At 47.8% G+C, this 20,621-nt stretch overlaps 1 protein-coding gene across 1 annotated transcript in view; it reads left to right on the top strand.

Moving 5' to 3' along the window:
* Positions 1 to 2,585, top strand: part of PRDM1 (PR/SET domain 1) — a 30,292-nt gene extending 27,707 nt beyond the window's left edge. Inside the window, exons 5-7 of the mRNA XM_075708136.1 lie at positions 49 to 1,157; positions 1,466 to 1,594; positions 2,010 to 2,585. Of these exons, the coding sequence (XP_075564251.1) occupies positions 49 to 1,157; positions 1,466 to 1,594; positions 2,010 to 2,585 (1,814 nt within the window). The remainder of the gene's footprint in view (positions 1 to 48; positions 1,158 to 1,465; positions 1,595 to 2,009) is intronic.
* The last annotated feature ends 18,036 nt before the right edge of the window (positions 2,586 to 20,621 follow it).

Genomic DNA, 20,621 nt, shown 5'->3' with positions numbered 1-20,621 from the left:
ATGACAGTGGCATATCTAAATAATCATTACCTTGTCTTTGTATTTCAGCACAAACTCACGTTAATCCAAAGCAGCACAGTGCTGATAAAGATGAACTCTATCAGAAAAGCATCCCAAAGAAGGAGCACAGTGTGAAAGAAATCCTGAAAATGGAATCCAATCCTCCAAAAGGAAAAGACTTCTTCCAGACCAACATTTCACCAGTTACTCCAGAAAAAGACTTGGATGATTTGCGTAAGAACTATAGCCCGGAGAGGTGTTTCTTCCCTCGAGTTGTCTACCCGATCCGACCTCACATTCCAGAAGACTATCTGAAAGCTTCCTTAGCATACGGGATGGACAGACCCAGCTACATTACTCACTCACCCATCCAGACGTCTACTACGCCAAGTCCTTCTGGGAGAAGCAGCCCAGACCAAAGTTTAAAAAGTTCAAGCCCTCACAGCAGTCCAGGGGTCACGGTTTCGCCTCTGGCACCTACTTCCCAAGAGCACAGAGAGCCGTACCCTTACTTGAACGGATCGTATGGCTCCGAAGGACTGGGGTCTTATCCTGGATATGCACCCCCTGGCCACCTCCCACCTGCCTTTCTACCGTCCTATAACCCCCACTACCCCAAATTCCTGTTACCTCCATTCAATATGAGCTGTAATAACCTGAGCGCTTTGAACAATATCAATGGCATCAACAATTTCAATCTCTTCCCAAGGGTGTATCCTCTGTATGGCAATCTGCTCAACGGAGGCAGCCTTTCCCACCACATGTTGAACCCCACCACGCTCCCCAGCTCATTGCCCAGTGAAGGAGGCCGTCGATTGCTGCAGTCCGATCATCCGAGAGACTTTCTCATACCAGCACCTAACAGTGCCTTCTCTATCACGGGCGCTGCTGCCAGCATGAAGGACAAGCCATGCAGCCCCACCAGCGGGTCTCCCACAGCTGGTACAGCAGCCAGTTCAGAACACATAATGCAACCTAAACCTACCTCAGTGGTGTTGGCTGCCACCGGCGGTGAAGAAGCCATGAATCTCATTAAAAGTAAGAGGAATGTGACCGGTTACAAAACCCTCCCATACCCACTGAAGAAGCAGAATGGGAAGATCAAGTACGAATGCAATGTTTGCTCCAAGACCTTTGGCCAGCTCTCCAATCTGAAGGTAGGCAGTGGGGAGTAAGACATGAGCCTTCTTGGAAGGCTCTGGTTTTTCCCTGTAGGTTAGCTAGGAAAAGTAGGGGCAGGCCTCCCTTGCCTGTTAGGCTCTTTAACAGTTTGGGCTTAATATGGCACCCCCCAGCAAGAAAGCATGGTTGTAAAGATAGTGTTTTAAAACTGACACCACCTAATTAACTAGATAACATTGTACTTTGGCAATGGGAGTCTTCCGCTAACTTTAGGGAACATCTGAAAGTACTTTTGTTACAGTACTGGAAACTGCAAATTGTTAATCGCTTTGTTTCTCCCTAGGTGCACCTCCGAGTACACAGCGGAGAGAGACCATTTAAATGCCAGACTTGCAATAAAGGCTTCACGCAGCTGGCTCACCTCCAGAAGCACTATCTGGTACACACGGGAGAAAAACCCCACGAGTGTCAGGTACGTAACACACCGCAGACACAATTTCCCTTGGAGGCCGAAGGGACGGCAGGGCCCATGCACACCCCGTACGGCGTGCGGGGAGGGCCGTGCGACAAACCCTTGGCTGCTCAGGGCTGGAGTCCATATCACAGCCGTTCCCAGCCCTGGTACAGCAGCGTCTGTGAGACAGCAGGGTTACCTTTAGTCTGCTAGAGCAACATCTGCCTGATACAGTTTTTGCCATCGGCCATACTCAAAATGCTATTCAGCGATATTTAAATAAAAAAGGTGGGGATTTTTTTCCCCTTGTGAGAAAGTGCGAAGATATAAAAAGCTGCTGCTTCATCCTGCTGTCTCCTCCTAGGTGTCTGTGATTTAAACCATAAAATCCCCTCCCACTCATGCACTGTTTCTCTGCCACCCCCCACATCAGGTTTGTCACAAGCGGTTCAGCAGCACCAGCAATCTCAAAACCCACCTGCGGCTCCACTCTGGGGAGAAGCCTTACCAGTGCAAGCTCTGCCCGGCCAAATTCACCCAGTTTGTGCACCTGAAGCTGCACAAGCGCCTCCACACCCGGGAACGTCCCCATAAATGCATCCACTGCCACAAGAGCTACATTCACCTCTGCAGCCTCCAGGTCCACCTGAAGGGCAACTGCCCCGTGGCCCCTGCCTCCGGCCTCTCCATGGAGGACCTGAATCGAATCAACGAGGAGATCGAGAAGTTCGACATCAGTGACAATGCCGACAAGTTGGAAGAAGTGGAGGACAATATCGACTTAACATCGATCGTGGAGAAGGATATACTGACCATGCTCAGGAGGGAAATGGAAGGAGCTAACCTGAAAGTATCTCTACAGAGGAACCTGGGAAATGGACTTATCTCCTCAGGATGCAACCTTTACGAGTCGTCAGATATGTCAATTATGAAGTTGCCTCACAGTCACCCACTACCTCTGTTACCTGTAAAGGTCAAGCAAGAAACAGTTGAACCAATGGACCCTTAAGACTTTTTGGCAAAGTGATTTTTTTTTTTTTTATTTATGACTTGGCAAGTCAGGGTGCCTGTAGCAGTTGCTTGTACATAGTTTCAATGCTGCAAAGCAATCTTGGCTTACAGTAGTTTCCCTACGCTTTCCAGCTGAAAGAAGGAACTCCAAAGTTACTGTTTTCTCAGGGCATAAAAAGAGGCAAAGGACTGTGCATTGCCTCGCCAGTTACTAAAAGACAATCATCTATCCATAATTATTTTTTCAATGATAGTACTTCATAATTTATTATGCAATTAATCATTCTAAAAGCAATAATTAGGAAAATGTTTACAATGACTGGAAAATTCATTGTAATTTTTACTTTAAATGTTTTTATTTTTTGTTTCATGGCTATCCTTTGTAGATATTTTTTCTGCACATCTGTTCTAAGAACCTAAGATTGGGGTTTCAGTAACTGTGTTCTCTGTACCAGTGTCTTTTAAACAAATGCGGTTTTTCGTACTGCCAGAGTTGGACATTTGACATACAGAATCCTAGATCCGTTGGTTTGAAAAAAATGCTGTGTACTTCTATGTGCAAATCACCCCACTGGGAATTGAAAAGGAAAAAAAAAAAAACCCAGAGTAGCAGCAAGCAGGGAAGAAACTGCTACCCCTGCCTCTCTGAGGACAGGAGAGAGATTCTTCCACTGCAGCTCTACCCGGAACAGATGTGGCACAGCAAACACCTACCTGCCGTGGACAAGACCACAGGTTTTTAGAAAACAGCTATAGCCCCACGCATTGTCACGTAACTTTACGACCAAAGGAATGCATCAGCTCAAAGTGGCTCTTCCAAAATAAAATCTCACTTACTTACATTCTTTTGTTTCCAAAAGCAGTTTAAAAGCAAACACACAAATATTCTTAATATTCTGCCTAACAGGAGGTTTTTGGCAGACATCTTTCTTATCTTTTTTTTCTCCTCTCTTCTGTGGCCAGAGCCTTCTGGGGATAAAAAAAAAAAAAAGATGGTCAGATTCCCTGAGGAAGAAGGGGTTCAGTTTTACTTGTATTTTCCTCTCCCACTTTGCCTGGGTAGAAGTGGGGAACAAAGTCCTTTCCTGGCACATACCTTCCTTCCTTCCTTCCTGTACGACTCAGATTTTTCTCAGTATTTGTGTTTGTACATTTTGTGGTTAATTTAATTAAAGAAGAAAAGGGCATTGCAAAGTTGTTGAACAACAATTACCTCAGTGCTTGTGTCCAGTAGTGCAGACAATGCTGTTTTATCTAAATGCTTTGCTACTTTAGAGAAGAAACCAAAATGTGCACAGGGAAAGATAGAATGCACGTCCTTTTATCTTTTTGTTTTGCTAAGTCCAAAGATGATATGGTGACGTTTGAGGTGTAGCAAAGAATACATGTATATTTATAGATATATTTATACCACTATACTATATATGTATATGTATATATATTTATACCACTTAAGTTGTGAGCCAAGCCATGTAATAAAACTTATTTTTCATCTAAGTGTGAAAATCCAATGTTATCCAGTTTTGCGTATTACCAATGACCTCAAAACCAGAAGGTTGTACTAAGGCATTTATCACTTGCAAGTACGCATGCACAGCTGTCCCGGTGACGCCTGAACTTGCAAACACCTTATGTGAATAAGGTCACCCACGCGTGGCGTCTCGGCGAGTTCGGTGGGAGTGACCCTGTTTGCAGGACGGGGGTCATCGGTCCCCTGCTCTCCCGGCACTGTGTCCTGGGGGGAAGGAGGCGGGTGGTCAGTGAACAAACAGCCAGCAAATGTAACCGAAAGAACTTGAAAAGAAGCCAAACACGACCCGTGCGTGGGGTGTGCACAAACCACAGCGAAGGGCAGGATGGAAGTTAGCTGGGATGAGCCCCTCGTCTCGTTTAACCCTGCCATTAACGAGTTGCGCGGTCGACTCGCATAAATAGCAGTAGCATTATTACACACCTCACCTCCACGTATATCTTTTTGTCTGGTTATATTCTTACAAATCTGAAAATAGCCCACTTCAGCAATCCAGGATTCGGTGATCTTTTTTTTTTTTCAGCAAACTTCATTTTAATGCCTTCTGTTAAAAAACAAGCACTCCTGAAATACAAGTCTCTCGACACAGCTTTTGAAGGACTACAGTTCATTACATTTCCACTCCTGCAAATTGTGAGGCTGACATCTTTTAAATGTAGCAATAGTTCATAAATATAGTACTTACTTGTAGGATAAACCAAAGTATCACTACTCTGTCACTGGACACACACTTTTCCTATTATTTGCCTGTAGTGCTTTCTTGTATTTGATACAAATTTTACAAGAATTTATATGCATCAGCTTTAAGAATTGTTACTTCTCTTTACTGTTTCCCCCTTCCCTTAGAAGTTTTACATGTGAATGTAGCAACAATCAACAGTGTTTTGGGGTTTGTTTTTTTTTTTTTTTTTTTTTTTTTGTCTCTCTTAAGAAAGACTCTGACCAAAGTTAACAGGCTTTTTACTTTGCTAGAACAACAAACTATCATATGTTTACGTATTGGTTTACATCATTATTTATGTGCAAATTGTCAAATGTAAATTAAATATAAGTGTTCATTGCTTTACTGATGCTTCCCTTGTCTTCAATCTCTCTCTCTCTGCACTGACTGCGTGCGCGGCCGCGTTGCGGGGCGCCTTCCCCTCCCAGCCGCAAACAGGCGCTACGCTGAGGGCGATGATGTCTCCAACAATGCCGGCTCCTGCCTTTGCGGGCTCTGATTTTCCATGATGGAACGTTGCAAACAACAATGCCAGAGCCGAATACCCTGGCTTTGTTAGTGATGCCGCTCCCTTCAGTTTTAGCCAATACCTTTTTAAAAAAAAAGGGGGGGAGGGGGGATATATATTAAAAAAAAAAAAAACAAAACAGAATTTTCAATGTTTCGATGGAAATACTTGAATGCTATCTGCCTCGCAGATATGTGACCAGGGCTCTCATTTACATTTTTCCAAATGATTGTCATTTCTGGCCCGAAACCCTAACCACTGGGACCACAATGACACACTCAAAATGTCAGCGTGAGACCACTTAGTCCCGTATCAGCATGGTGGGAACTACATTCAAAACAAATGTGGATCTGTTTTCGCTGCTCACAAACGAGACGCAAATGCAAACTAAATCCAGGAGAAGGTCAAGTGTCCGTCGTCCCCCCCCCCGCCACCTCAGCCAAAAAGTAACAGCAGGCCAGGATGCCCCAGAATAGCTAATTCAACATTTGCTACTTCCATCATTTACCCTGAGATCTAAACCAGAAAGGCCATGTGCTGCCCTGCCCTACCTGAACGTTAAAGAAATAATGTTCCTGCTCATATTGAGACACTCAGCGCCGTATGATGTTTTAAAAGTATTTCACTGTCCTCTTAAAAAAAATTCATTTAAACATCTGTCTCAAGAATTTGAAATACTGCCAACACTGAACTGTGGAGTTAAGAAAACCAGAGCACTGTTGTCATAAACGTGCCAAATGCAGCATGTTATATTCCTATATTCAACAGAGCTATTGCTGTAATAATTTAAAAAAAAAAAAAAAAACCCCAACCAAACCCATAGGATAACCGTTACCGCCATAAATCATACTTCATTACTTGGCACAGCATTACGTTGCGCTGGAGAGTTATGTCCTGGGGACACTTGTAAGCTTTAGAAGATGTTTAATAAAACACATTACATAAAAAGACAATGCACGTTATAGATCACAGCCCCGCGAGGCCGAGCCCGGCAGCTGCTGCCTCGGTTTCTGGCAGCCCCCGAGCGGGTTGGAAGCCACTGAAGGCGCGTATTGCGACCAGAAATACGGCGGGTTTCAGCCATGGCAACACCACCACCACCCGGCCCGCTAACCGCAACAGCCCTAGCGAGGTGCAGGGGGGAAGAGCTCGTCCTTTCGGGTGCTGCTGCAAGACGCAGCCCTGCGAGGCCGCGTGCCCCCAGCGAGGAGCCATGGGCTGCCCGCGGGCGGGCTGGATGCCCGCCTCGCTGCCGTCGGCATGAAAATTTTGGGGGGCCAGGTGATCCGCGCTTGCCTCCCGTGACTTTGCCGGCTGAGCTGCTTTGCCGCAGGATGGGGCGAATTACAACCGAGACGGACTCGAACACAGATTTAAGGAGGATCCTGCTCTTCTGGCTGGTTTGAGACACTCGCTGTGTCTCAGCTGGGTGCTGGGGAGACACCGCTAATTCCCAGCACAGGCAATTATGACCTTGAGGTCGAAAATGAAAAACGTGACTCACCGAGGGGGTATGAGCCCTTCGGGTTCAAATCAGCAGCTGCCGGTGCACGGCGGCATCCCGACACGTGCTGGGACTGCGCTCCGCGCGGGACGGAGCCCAAAACCTTTGCTGTCATTCAGAGGCATTACGTTAAGAGTGAGGGAAATAGTTGCGGCTGTAATTAAAGGCAGCCAGGAAACACTCGGCTAATTACTGCGTGAGCCGGGGCTGAGTGGATGCGGTGCGGCTGAGGAATGCGCTCGTCACGGGGCAGGTATCTGAAAAACACAAGCTGTCACGGCGGCCTAAGAAAAAAACTCACCGACGGAATCAAGGCAGCCGCCCTGGCACTGAGGCGGACCTCTCCCTCCTCCGCACGCGGCCTGGGTAGACTGGCAGGGAAAAGGCAGCTGCCTGGGCCGGGATGTGGGGGGCAACAGATGGAAATTTTGGCCACTTCAGCACTAACCAGTCCTGCCTGAACAGCGGGAAAACATGACTCTTTGTCAAAGATGTGACACTTCCCAAAAACACGGGTGTTTAGTTTTTCGTCAGATGCTGAAAAAGGGCCATCCCGCAACCAGCAGCACCTGGAAGTGCTGGCAAATCGCACATTTGCACACCCAGCGAGGCCGCATTCGCATCAAGTGCAGGCGACGGCCGAAGGCTCAAGAGAGTCTGGCACACTGCAGGACTGCACTTTTGCTCATTTTTGAAAGAGGTTGGGGACTCTGGTGGAAAGGGAAGGGGAGGGGAGCTGCTAATTCACACTGAGCCCCCGCTGCCTTGGTGCCTACTTTGGGTGCAGAGTTGTATTCTTGTCCCATACTGGAGGGACCAGAGGTCGGTCGCTTAGAGACGCGTGCGAGCAGACGTCGCCCCTGCTCGTCTTCTGCTTCAAAGCCAGGCCTCCTTACCGCCACCACAGCCGCTTGCGGCTTGGCACAAGCCGAACGGCGAAGCCCAGCACAGGGAAAATAAGGCGATGCTTTCCGCCTCCCGGCAGCACGGGCTCAGCTGGCTTGGGCCGCTCAGCTCTGCAAACTTCAGCCCGCGCAAGCTCACCTAGCAAAGGCACCTGAAGCAGAGCCAGGGCTCTCGAAGTGTTGTCTCTCATCCCGTGCCGATGCTGTCCTGCCACTCGCTATAAAATTTTCCCCGGCACCCTCTCCTAGGGCAGGGCGACGCAGCCCTGTGGCCAGCCAAAGCCCAGCACCGGAACATCTGTCTCCTGGCGCTTTGGAGGCGCCCACCAGCCGTCACATCTGGCCACAAAGTGCTTTCGGGAGCTGGGGGTTAAAGAGACTGGCTGCCACGAGAGGTAAGCCGGGGCCCCGAGCGGAAGCCCAGCAGCGGGGCGAGGAGCTGCGGTCACTGGGTGGGTGGCATGCACCCCTGGGAGGAGACCCTCCCCGGCAGGGACCCCCACGGCTGGCAGGGAGGAAACTCCAGCATGGAGCATGCATGAACTTCTGATCCCTTTTTGATGCCAGGGCTTGGGGCAGGCACCTGTGCCCAAGCACAGGGATGGGCGGCACTGGTGTGTGCATTGGGCAGAGATCCCTAAAAAGAGATGCCTGCCCCCCCGGGAAAGGGAGATGGGCACTCAGAGCTGGTGGCCAGGCACCTTGGTGGCACACGGGCACAGTGGCCCTTCCCTCCTCCTCCCGGCCGAGCGCGGGGAGATGGTTGGGATGCCAAACCACTTAGGTGGGTGTGACCAAATAGTCCTATTGAAGGGAGCCAAACCAGTATGACTTCCTTATTGTGCAATGATTAATAAAGGCCTTCAGCTCTTTTTTTCCATTAATTGTGAATAGGCAAGTCCTTGATCATTTCCTTATCCAAGGACCGAGTGAGATTCCTTACAGCATTCCTGCCCCAAAGTGGCTGCACTGCACTGGGAAGAGAAGTGATTCCTGCAATACTGAAACCACACACAGCAAAATCAAAGGCTGAAGACCTCTTTCCCAGTTTGCCCATGCAGAGGACTCAGCTGACACAATGCGATACCAGGCTTAGGGTTAGGGACACCCCAACATTCCTGCCCTTACCAGGATTTACACGGTAAAATCCTAACTTAAATGAGCAAAGCGGAGAGTAGCTTTTGGGCAGGAAGAGGGGCACGGCAGGCAGCAGTCCATACAGAATTTCTTGGATATTACAGTCTTGGTTCCCAGCTTCCCTACAGCTTTCCTACGGCAAAACTTTGCGCGTGAGGACTGTCCCTCTGCAAACTGCAGGCAACCTTTGCTTTCCCCCGTCCTTAGTCTACCTTGGGTATTCAGGTGGCCTTTTATGTTTTTAAAGGACAGGTTCTGTGCGACTTTACAGACAAGATCAGCTCTTCTTGTCAGCCTCAAAGCCCCGTGCAGAAGTTCTTGGGGAAGGCTTGGTTTCTCCTGGCCGCACTGGGGCCGTGTCCCCAGGCGGGGACCCAGTTAACCAAGCTGGGTGGCGTCCCCGAGAGGTCTCACTTTACTTGCAACCAGTCACAAAAAAAACAAAAGTTAAAAATGTTGTAGAAACTGCAACCAGGTGCGAAAGGGAGCAAGGATACATGAAAAGTGAAAATTTGCCTTTTTAATAAGCCGTTACAAGTTAGCTGGGTGTTTAGGAGGGAACGCGCGCTGGTGCTTATAGTCATTCAGAGAAGATTGTGCGTGTGTGTGTGTGCGCGCGCGCGTGTGTGTTTTTAATGAGACCAGAGGGTGCAGAACAGGGCTCCTTTTCTAACCTATATTGCAGCAATTTGTGCAGGTCTGTAGCTGTGGGTGTTATGTGCTTTCTACTCTGAGTGGTAGGTTTCAGTTTGATTCTGCTCTCGAGAGCCGTGGGGACAGTTTGCACTCGCCTTATCAACACAGAATCCAAATAGCTTCATGGTGTGCCCGGCCCCCTGACACTGCAAACTGAGAAAATACAGTTTAAGCACAGAACACCGAGTGAGGTGACGACCAGAGGGCTTTTTCTCACCAGAGCATCCCAATCTGCCAAAACCCTGCACCCCGATCAGTGGGGCAATAAGTCACCTCGAGAGCCGCAACCTCGGCACCGCCCTGAGAGGCCCCGGCCAGGACCCTGGGGAGCAGAGCCGGGAACCCCGGGGCTGGGGCTCTTTTCCTACATGCCCACTGCCCAAAAACCCTGCACCACCTCTTCTGGCCCCTTGCACCGATGCCCCGGCACTGGGGGCTTGGCCTGGCCGCTGCAAACTGGGCAGCTGCGGGAGGCGCTTGCCTCTCCCCATTCCTCCCTGGGCCGGCCCTGAGCAAGCCTGGCTTCGAGCCAGCAACCAAAATTGTGCCCACGATTAGAGATGGCAGCAAGGGAAGGGTAGGGCAGGTACTTCCACAGCCCTTGGGAAGCGGCTCTAGCTTGGCTCCAAAGACTCGTGATCTCAACAGTAATCCCTGTGCTCAGCCATGCAGCCGATTTCCAAACGAGCAATGCTATCTTTACATCTGTTCGCTAAAAACGCCCATCTTTTAGACTACACACCAATGTCCACGCTGCCCGTCCTGCTGTGCCCAGATGGGCTGTGACCGAGCGGTGCCCCACGTCCTCCATCCCTGCACCTCCTGCCTGGGGGTCCTGTGTGGCCACCGGCCCCCTGGCAGCAGCCCCGGTGGTCCATCGCCCTCGGGGCTCGAGAAAAGCCTGTTCCCTGCAGAGACAGACCCCGCTGCGGCCTCAGCAGTTGCTGACAAAATCTGCAGAAGGATGTTCCCCCCGAATCTGGAGCCGTTCAGGAGGAGTTCAGCGCAGTTCCCCTGGGACACCCGGGTTCCTCTCGCCCTCCTTGGGTGCCATGCAATTCACTGGGAGCCGCCTTTGTAAAATACCTGAGCGTTTCTCCAGTGAGGTTAGGACCTACACAGCAGCTAAGAGTAAGGTGCAGATTTCCTTCCTCCCTCCCTCAGATCTGCTTGAGGTTTTTAATCCCCCCCACCCCAGATACAACACTCAGGAATGACTGCGGTGTTTGCTGCAGTCACTTGTCTTGCTTGAGCTCAAAAAGGAGCCCAGGAGACGAGGTGGAGCAGTGGCTGCAGGTAGGGCTCCCTCTGCCCTGCCACACACAAGCAGTCCAGGCTCCTCCAGGGCAGGGGCAACGTGGCACTGGCCCTTCTGCTGTCTAGGGGGGGATTCTCACCCTTATTCTGCAAGCGAGCACCCAACAGAGAGGCAGGCTGAAGGTGCAGACTGTAGTGAAGGCACAGCGCTCTCTGGTCTCCATCAAAATCTCAGCTACGTGTCCAAATTAAGGAGGCCAGAAAACAAGGGCCTGACCATCAAACACGTTCTCCTGAAGCAGCACGCACCCCTGCAAAACACTCTAAGAGCCTTGTTAGACACCAACATCCTAAATCTCAGTCCTTTGCCGCCGGCCTCCTGCCTGCCGACTCCCTCTGCACCTGTTAGCCACAAGGCAACACCTCAACCCCACATGAATCTGACTCCAAAAATACATTCAGGGATGGACCCAGCCACAGAGTTCAGCTACAGGTTCTCACTTCCCCCATATTTGGGGTATTTAAGTCTGGGAATGCCTGTTGATGCCATTCCAAATGCATCTCTTTTCTTTTTAAATTGATTTTCAATGTAGTTGTTTAGATCAATCTAAACACTAAGGCAGTGATGTGCATCTATGCAGGGGAATACATCCAAGTTTATCTTATCAATGGAGATTTAAAGAGACTTCTTTTTTTTATCTAGAAATTTCAGTATTTCAAGGCCAGAGCTAAGTTTTGCAGCAAGGACAGGGACCCAGGAGCTAAGACAGCTGGCTTCTGGTTTTGGTACCTTCACTAACTGGTAGCGAGGTCTGGAACAAGTCAGTTGACCTTCCCATACAATGCCCGACTCATTTGTAGAATAGGTACAAGACTTGTGCAAGTTGTGGTGTAAGACTAATATTTGTACCTTGTTTTGAGATCCTCTGATATGTAACAGCATGTATTTTTGTTGTTTGTAGAGCGAACAGGTTGGTTATAGTGCTATCTGCAATATCGTAATATTTAGAAGTCTTCACTCACGGGCTATGACTACCCTGAACGCAACAAAAACTCTCTCTGCCCCAAAGAGCTTACAAATGAAGCACTATTAAAAACCCAAAAAACCACAGTGGCTAGGTGCAGAGCTTAAATTTCCATTTTCTCTCAGCATTTTCCCACGAGGGGATTGCATGTGAGAGCACACAACAGAGAGTCAGATCACGCCCGGTTCAGTTGCTCTGGCATGCCATTTGGCAATACAAGAATGACATAAATTAAAGTGAAACCTCTTCACCTCAGCCCAAGCGAAAATGTGAAGAGAGAGGGGGGAGAGGAGGAAGGAGGAGGTATTGATCCATATCTACTCAACAGTCAGACCAGTGGTGTGACAGCAATAAAAGACATGCCTTTGCTTTTTCAGTAACTAATAATCTATAGAGAACCATTTCCTCTTCTGCTGTTAAGATAACACATTTGCCACCTCAGCTGCATGCAAATAATTCGTGCCTCTGCTTAACTAATTTACCTCTCCGGTGCAGACAGAAGGGCAGAAACCTCCCACCAGTGTCGACCGATGTGCAACACTGAAAAAGGAGCCAGCTCACCCAGAACTTTCTAAAATGTTTAAATTGTTAGAGGACAACTGCACCAAATGCACTGTGAGAGAGAGACGGCTTTGTGAGATTAAATGGGTTATTTTTGCTGGTCTTCGGTCCTGCCTCTGACCCACATGTGGGTTGCAGGCTGGAACTGACATTATCCAAAGAAAAGCATTTGATATCCCTGCACATAGACCACAGCTGGTCAACAACTCATCCCAGATTTAAGCACAATATATTAGCTCTCATCTGTTGCCAGGAATATTACACGCCATTAAAAGCCCAGGCCCCCAGAAACTGAGTGGGCCTTCACTTCACATTGCTTGGAAACAAACGGGTATCGGGTTGGACATGTGTCTGTATCTGATGGAAACCTTGTTCTAATCAAAGCGCTGATGCTACTTTCACTCGCTCGCATACGCACACCTCTCTCCCCGCATTAACACTACGTGAGCAAGGTTGCAATGTCAAGCACCAAAAACTTCTGAAATACCAGAATTAATTAATTAAGCTTGTCCACACGTAAGCTTCGGGAGCAGCCCTCACTGCTGTTTTTGGATCACGCACTGGTTTTCCCACAAGACCTCTATCTCACGCAGCGCATAAGGTGGGAGATGCTCGTCCTGCGCGGGACGGAGCAGGTTGCCCCCCCCCATTTCTGTCGCTGGCCAAGCAGCTCTGGCCCTTCTGCTCCCACCCCACTCTCCAGCCGGGGCCGGTTGCTCCTCGGTGCTTTTGGTGGGCTCATGGGGTGGACAGCTGAAGGCTTCACCTGTGTCAGTCAACGTCCACGTGGGAGAGGAAGGTGATATCCCTATGCACGACAGAAAAAGAACAAAATACAGGAGTTGCAAGTCAAGTATTCTCTTTGGGTGCCCAGACTTTCCAGGGCAGTTTATCCCAACCAAAGTGTTATTTGACTGTAGCATAGCTCATCCTAACTTTGGGTTCACTGGGAATCCTCCACAACTTCAAACCCAGCACCAAAAACCAGAGAGTACTATACTTCACAGCCTGTGAAAATTCAGGTTGAGTGACTTGCTCCATGCTACGCACAGCTCCTTGGGTAACAGCCAGTGAAAAATGCGTTTCTCCCAGGCAGCACCCAGCTCCCCGGTGGAGACGGCCGCTCCATCTACCCCACCCCTTTCAGAGACCACCACCAAGATGCGGGGTTTACAGATCAGAGCCTCCTCTGCTTCCCAATGCCAAAGGCTATGCGGAAAGGCAACATGCATCCTGTAAAGACCACATCGATACGCACATCCATAGGGGCCTGACTCAGCCTTAATTCTGGCTTTTCTCAACCTCCGAGTGCCCAAGCTTGCCGCCTCGGTGCTGTTCTCACCGGCTGCCTGGGCAAGCTCCTGGGTTTCGGAAAGCACATGCACCGGTGAGATTTGTCCCGCTCCGTGGCTGGCGTGGGGTATGTCAGTACAACGCAGCAGGATTGGCATTTTCCATGAATCAAGCCACCAGCTCTGCCGGCTGTGGCACTGCTGCCAGGAGCAGCCTGTCACCCGTTACGTAGACCAGCATGGGCGAGTGGTGAGCCCCCATGCTCTTTCTCTCCATCCCGGTTACCTTTCTCATCCTCCCCTTCCCTGCACCCAGCTCCATCCTCTTGCCTTCTCGGTGAGCGTCCCTGGGGCTCCCGGCTCCCTGCCGGTGCCGCCAGCCCTGCCAGCATGCCGGCCATGGGGGAAGGTGGCCACCGGCTTCTTCAGTCTCCCCAGAGGGAGAGTTCCTGGGGAAGAGAAGCAGTGAAACGCTGCCTTTTCTTTGGAAAACCCGGTGCCTCCTAAGCTAGGGGACCCACACAACTAAGGGCAAGGGTGAGATGAAACACTAAGAGAAGGGGGGAAAAAAAAAAAAAAAAAAGAACATCTTTTCACAGTCTGTAGATGCAAAGTGAAACTATTTTGATAGATTCAGCTCTCCCATGCTGAAAGGCCTGGAGTTTCTCATCTCTGACTTTACTCTGAGGCATGAAATTTCACCCATGACTTGACAAACTATAACATCCACAATGCCTTGTGGCTCCTCAGAAGCCTGCTGCCACCCTGCCAAAGCTCACCTTCAGCATTTTGCTGTGTTAATATTGCCAAATTACTCCCTTTTTTAGGGTTTTCCTTATTTTGATGCATTTACTTTGCTAATACTTCTCCCTGGAGCTGAAAACCCAGTGGTGTGGAGCTGGTGCTCTTGTTAGCACACTGACACCTCCGTGGCTGGATACAGGCGGGCAGGGAAGAAACTAACTGGGCCCACACTAGCAAAGCGTCCCCTTTACTGGCAAGTGATAACTGCCAGCTTTCCCACAGATGCTGAGAAAATTACTAAGCTGCTAATGTAAGCAAGAGCCATTTGCCTTCGGCTTCCTCACAGGGACTTGCATAGCTCAGCAGTGGGCAGATCCAGCTTGGCAGCCTGATTTTGGAGAGTCTTCATCTACAACCCATGCAGTGGACATTTAAATTAAGATTGTTTTATGCAGAAGCATTTTAAATGAAGAGAACTGTGTTTACGCCCAGCTTATGAAAGCTCATCCATATGCTTGGCTTACCAAAGTTAGCTCAAAGGGATAATAATTCTATATGCTGCCTTTGAAAACATGTAGTGGTTTTGCTCTATTCTGTGTTGGTAAAAGAACGATCTAGCCACAGAGATGAAGAAATTGGTATATGTTTCAGTCTGGACCGAGCATCTTTCAAACGGAAATGGTCCATCTCAGTGAAGTTGCAGAGGGGTTCAAAGGAGTGGATGACACTCAGCAGTTTGTATCATACAAGGAAACAACCAGGGATTAAAAATCTATTATTCTGGGATTACTGTATGAATTTTGCTCCTAGCATTATGAAAGGTTTCTGATTCCCTGTCGACAGATCATCTTCTACGATGCTGTCTAAATACATAGTACCTTATCTGCTCACTGTCACTGTTGTCGCACCCTCTGATTCAGGGGAGATAAGAAGATAGGTCAAAAAAAGAGGTAGCAGGTGATCGTACCACCTGTGAAATATTCATGCCTAATACGTTGTTTGGTACAAGTTGATACTCAGGTATTTAAGATACGTTTCCTGCTTACTTCTCCTTCTCCCTCAAGACAATTTCTTCTTTATCATTTCTGTACCATCGTGGTCAGTTTTGGCATTGACATGTAGGAGGATGTATGTGCTCTGCCCTGCTTCAGGGACAACTAATGTACCTCTCTAGAAGCCAGGAATGGGGAAGAACAAAAAACAAAATACAAGTTCAACGCTTTGGAGACCTTTTGTCCTGGTACCCATGGGAATGAAATTGTGTTTGTCTCCTCCCCCAGCTCTAAAGACAGAGGTGGCATTAGTAATGCAGAGCACATCTCTCTTCAAGATCTCTTGCAGCTTTTAAAACATAGAGAGCAAATGGCAAACTTACCTTTCCTCTCCTTTTGAAACTTAAGTTAGGCCTTATTGGTAACAAGTGAAATTAAACTGGTTGTTGCTGTTTAACTTCTCTTTGCTATTTCCTCACATGAATTAGTCATGATTAACTCTACTTGGCAGTTGTCCTTACAAAAAACAGAACAGAGAGAAGGGTTAAGCACTCCCATACAACTTACCCAATAAATTTGTCATACCCCTTATATAGAGTTGTCCCTCCAGTTCTGCCTGTTCCCTAACATATCTGGCAGTTTGAACAATGTTGGCAATATTTAAGCAATTAGGCATTCCAAGTGGAAAGGTTAATATACCTTACCCTCAAATGCAGGGTGTGTTTTGTGTTGTGCCTTCAACCATCCTTGATGAGCATTGATTGCACAACAGCCGCAAAGTAGGAAGGTCTTCTTTCAATTTCAGTATGGCCTAGATTGTTTTGGTTTAGCAAAAGGCCAGTAGTCCAATGGTGAGGACGGGACAAACACACCTTGACTTGAGTGCTATCGAGGCAGATCACAAAGAGGGAACTTCATTGCAGTTACCACTTTCAGATTGCTAAAGCCTTTGGTCATACTGGCACTGGTGCAAAACCAGGCAAAGAATAACGCGTAAAAGAAACCCCTCCGATAGAGCTTGGAGTAGGACCGGTCAAGGAGATGTGAGATTTATGGTTTATTTCCCACCGTGGGATCTTGGTTTCTTTTTTGGCCAGTTCTCAGAGGCAGCGCTTTGTTTGTGGTTCAAGTCCAGCAGGAAGCTCTGGGTAGGAGTGAGCAGGGCTGGAGAAGTCCCTCAGCCTTGTGCTGGTGGGACCTGCAGGACCACAGTCCACCAGGACAGGGATGAAACCACCTCCCAAGCCAACCAGCCCAGGAGATGACATCCTCAGCCCAAACCATCACTGAGGTTGGAGAGCACATGCATGTTGGAACAACAGCCCTGCAGAGGTGCGCCCCAGGTCGCCGGAAGGCCACCAGCTGCCAGACCAGCTGCCACAGCCCTCCTCTGCCGGCAGCGGGGCACACCCAGCGGCCAGCCTGCCCACCCTGCCTGGCAGGGATGCTTGGCTGCATAGTCAGGACCTGGCTTAAGCCAGAAAAAAACAAGTCTAAGCAGTAGAGAAGGAAGTTCTGCAGGTCACAGCCACCACCAGTGCTGCCCATCCACTCTGAGCCTTCACAGGAGGTCCAGAGCGCTGGTAGACGAAGGAGATCAGGTCTGAGATGCCTGGCTGCCCCCTCCCGTGAGACCTGAATGAGTGTGAATGACCCAAGCTGTGCTTGCGTGCTCCTGCAAGGCCCCACACACCTCACCAGGGTCTCTCATGCGGCAACCCTGTACTGGTAAAAACTGCTGAGAATTGGGCACTCAGCCTCTCCACTTGTGGCTGGTGGTATTTCCCTGGCTGGGGTGATGTTGATGTTCATAATAAAGCTTTGGCAGAGGAAGAGAGACATGTTGTAACCATTAGCAGACTTTGCATTTAGAATTTATCTCAGAAAAGGACAAAGGATAACTCAGCTCAATGGGGTTTTTGTGCAAGTTTGGGTCTACACTTTCCATTGTAATACCAGTCCTGGTCTTCACCATTGTCTTCCTCTGACCCAGAAAAACTTGATCACGAAAATGATGTTAGTTAGAAAATAATGGAACTGATAAGTCATTGCAGGCACATGTGTGTCTCATTATACATCAGTTCGGTTTCACTATATATTTTACACTATGTAACATAAATTTCACTATGCGCCACAAGTATTTCAATATGTGATAGTCAGAAAGTGGCAGTTTACACTAAAAGTTTCAGTATGTGGTAGGATATTTCAAATACTATAAATTCTCCTTTTAAATGAAATGCATTGTGTAGATTAGTAAGAAATCCAGTCGGTTTAGTTTACCCAATGTGGTTTTCTTTCAGAACAGTATTTAGTACTGCGCCATTCAATTACCATGTTTATTTTTGTCATACATATTAATGGATGATTAAGTGAAAATTCATTAAACATATACCACACAGGACTCAGGCAACCCAAGTTCCGTTTCTTAGATCTTTTATCTCAACTTGACTTATACCGTATTAACAAGCACACTATATTTATGAACACTATATTAACAAACAACATAAGCTTCCTGTGTGAGGCTTGTTATCGGGCTCCTTTTTTTTAAATGAATTAGAATCCTCTTCGAGCAAGTAAAATTTGAGGGACCTGAAATCCCCTGTAAGGTTGAGTTGTTAAAGCAACAAGCAGGCATATCAAGGGTCTGCACTGAATCACCATTTATTGCACATGATCACTGTTTCAATTGCAACCAGCAGCAGAGGAATCTGCGCTGCTAGCACTGCCCTGCTAATCATGGCTTTGAATCTGTTGATAAGTTGACCATATAAGTGTTGTGTTAATCAGGCCTTTTGCTAGCAAACCCCATCCCAATTGCTGAAAAGGGGTATTCACTGTGATACTACCACACCAAAAAGCTCTGTCATATACGAGAGTTACCATATCAAATGTAGTCATAGTCATCCTATTTTCACACGTGACATCCTTCAGCGCTAGAGGGTACAGATTACCTTTGAAAGATAGTTGCCATGAACCAAGAGCATGTAAAAAACAATCATAACCAAGAGCATATAAAAAACAATCATGTGGCTTAGCAAAGCCAAGGCACATCTGCAGCAAGGACCATCTCCTGCAACCTTGGTCAAACCTGTACTAACGCTTCCAGACTGGTGCAGCAAAGCAATTTCCCCACATCCGGTACTTACCATCAGAAATGCAGAAAGAAGAAAAAACATGAGGCTAAATTTTGGTTATGAGTTCTCCCTCATTCTTGTTGTCTCTAAACACAAGCTACACCAAGAACAGCTCCATGCAAAGTTCTATTTTATTCAAAAAAACAGCCTCAGCAGAGAGCACAGGCAATGCTGAACTCCAGCCCAAGAGAGAAACATCAGTCAGTTACTTCTGCTCTGGCTTCTGCCCCTCAAGATAGAATCACACAGATAATTTTCAATGGATATTTTCAAAATGCTAATGATCTGTACTGAAGTTCAGTGTTTAGAAGAACTGGAGGCCTCATCTACCCCATCTCGCACTCAGAAGACAAGGGTGACCCTGAACTGGCATGACTCTGGGCAAGCCACTTACAGAGTTACAAAGGCCCTGGATTAATTAGAAACTGGGTCTTTTAACGTAACACCTTGCCCCATTGCAGGCCTAACAGACCTCATTGGCTCCCTGCCAAATAGTTCAAGCACCTATTAACCAAGGAAAAGGTAAAGAGCTTGGGTTGTAATGTGCTGGATTTCAGCCCAGCAGTTTCAACTCTCCTAACCCGCAAGAGCAGCTTATCTATGTTTGGAGGTCAAAGACCTCAGCAAAGCCCTGTTAACAGGTGCACGCTGGCACAAACTCAAATGACTGGCTCTTCAGAATACAGTGATTCCTTGGTTTCTTACAAATGGGGCAAAAAGGGCCACTGAAGCGGCCAGTGACACACTTGGGGCTGGCCCGAGACTGCTTAGGTCACAGGAGCCAGAACCAAATGCATCCAGCATACAGCTTGGCTACCCTACTCTTCCAAAACTTACAACCAAGACCCACAGTACTCCATGTTTGTAGTCTCTGCCTACCACAAGAAACAAATTCTATCCCAGACATACCACAAAGCAAAGCTCATGAGCGGCGTCAAGATGTTTCCCAGTGACTGGGTTGAAGGAAACGGGAATGTTTGTGTCAGATGTGAGGCAGGGGGACAGTCCGGAGAGCGGCAATTACTGCTTGCATCCCAGACAGGGGCTGGGTGCAATGGGAGCTGCCTTCCTGTGCCCAGCCTGAAACCTTGAACCATGAGTTTCCCCATGTGCCTCCTCCAAGGCAGCTTGAGAGCAGCCCTGCTGTCTGCCAGAGCAGTCCTGCATTACAATGAATAAAATGTGGGCTGATCTCTCCATTCGATAGGATATTTGGGATGAAATAAAGGTAATGTTTTTAAGCACCTGTCTGTTTTCCAGCATGACCAAACCTGAGCTGTTCCTGTTCCTATTTAAGAAAAGGAGAAGAGACAACAGTGCAAACTTTCCCATATTCACTTATTCCTGTGTTAGATCTGCACTGAGACATGTACAAACAATGTATTTATGCCCTAGATTCCACTGTCGATACTGCCAACAAAAGCTAAAATTACAATGATTTTCCTGTAGTCAGGTTGCTAGTCCAACAAGTTTTGGAAGGAGGGAAATATATTACACACATCCTCCAAGTCCCCTCCTAAGCACTGTCAGGCTATAATTTTAGCTTACTCTTATTACTGATCATATATAATTGATGTTGAGCCATCCTTTAGCCATCATGAAAGTTACATTATCTAAGTTGTTGCATTACTTTCACTAACTCATCCTGTCTGAAGTTTTTAGTATTTCTTGACTGAAAAGGCAGAATAGCAACAGAAGTTCATAAAATACATGCAACTCATTTATCAAATCCAAACCTTTCCATTTGAACCAATTAAGTTTCACTTGTAGGCTAAACCACATGATTTCAGGAAAAGAAATTGCAGTGTAGCTTGCAGTATTTGCTGTTGTGATTTCAGAAGCGGTTGGCATTGGCTTGAAGAGCACAGTTTCGTGTGTACTAATAACATTTAGCAAAGGACTTTTCCATCTTTGCTGACTGAAGAAGTAGGACCATTTGTAGTGTATAATTAAGCTGTTGAGTTTCCGTTGTTTTGAATGTGACCTAAGTTTTTTCCTCTTTACTCAGCTATGGCTGAAGCTAATAT

Source organism: Pelecanus crispus, chromosome 3, assembly GCF_030463565.1.
Source record: "Pelecanus crispus isolate bPelCri1 chromosome 3, bPelCri1.pri, whole genome shotgun sequence".
Lineage (NCBI taxonomy): Eukaryota > Metazoa > Chordata > Aves > Pelecaniformes > Pelecanidae > Pelecanus > Pelecanus crispus.
The sequence above is the reverse complement of the archived record's forward strand: the minus strand, read 5'-3'. Positions and strand labels throughout refer to the sequence as shown.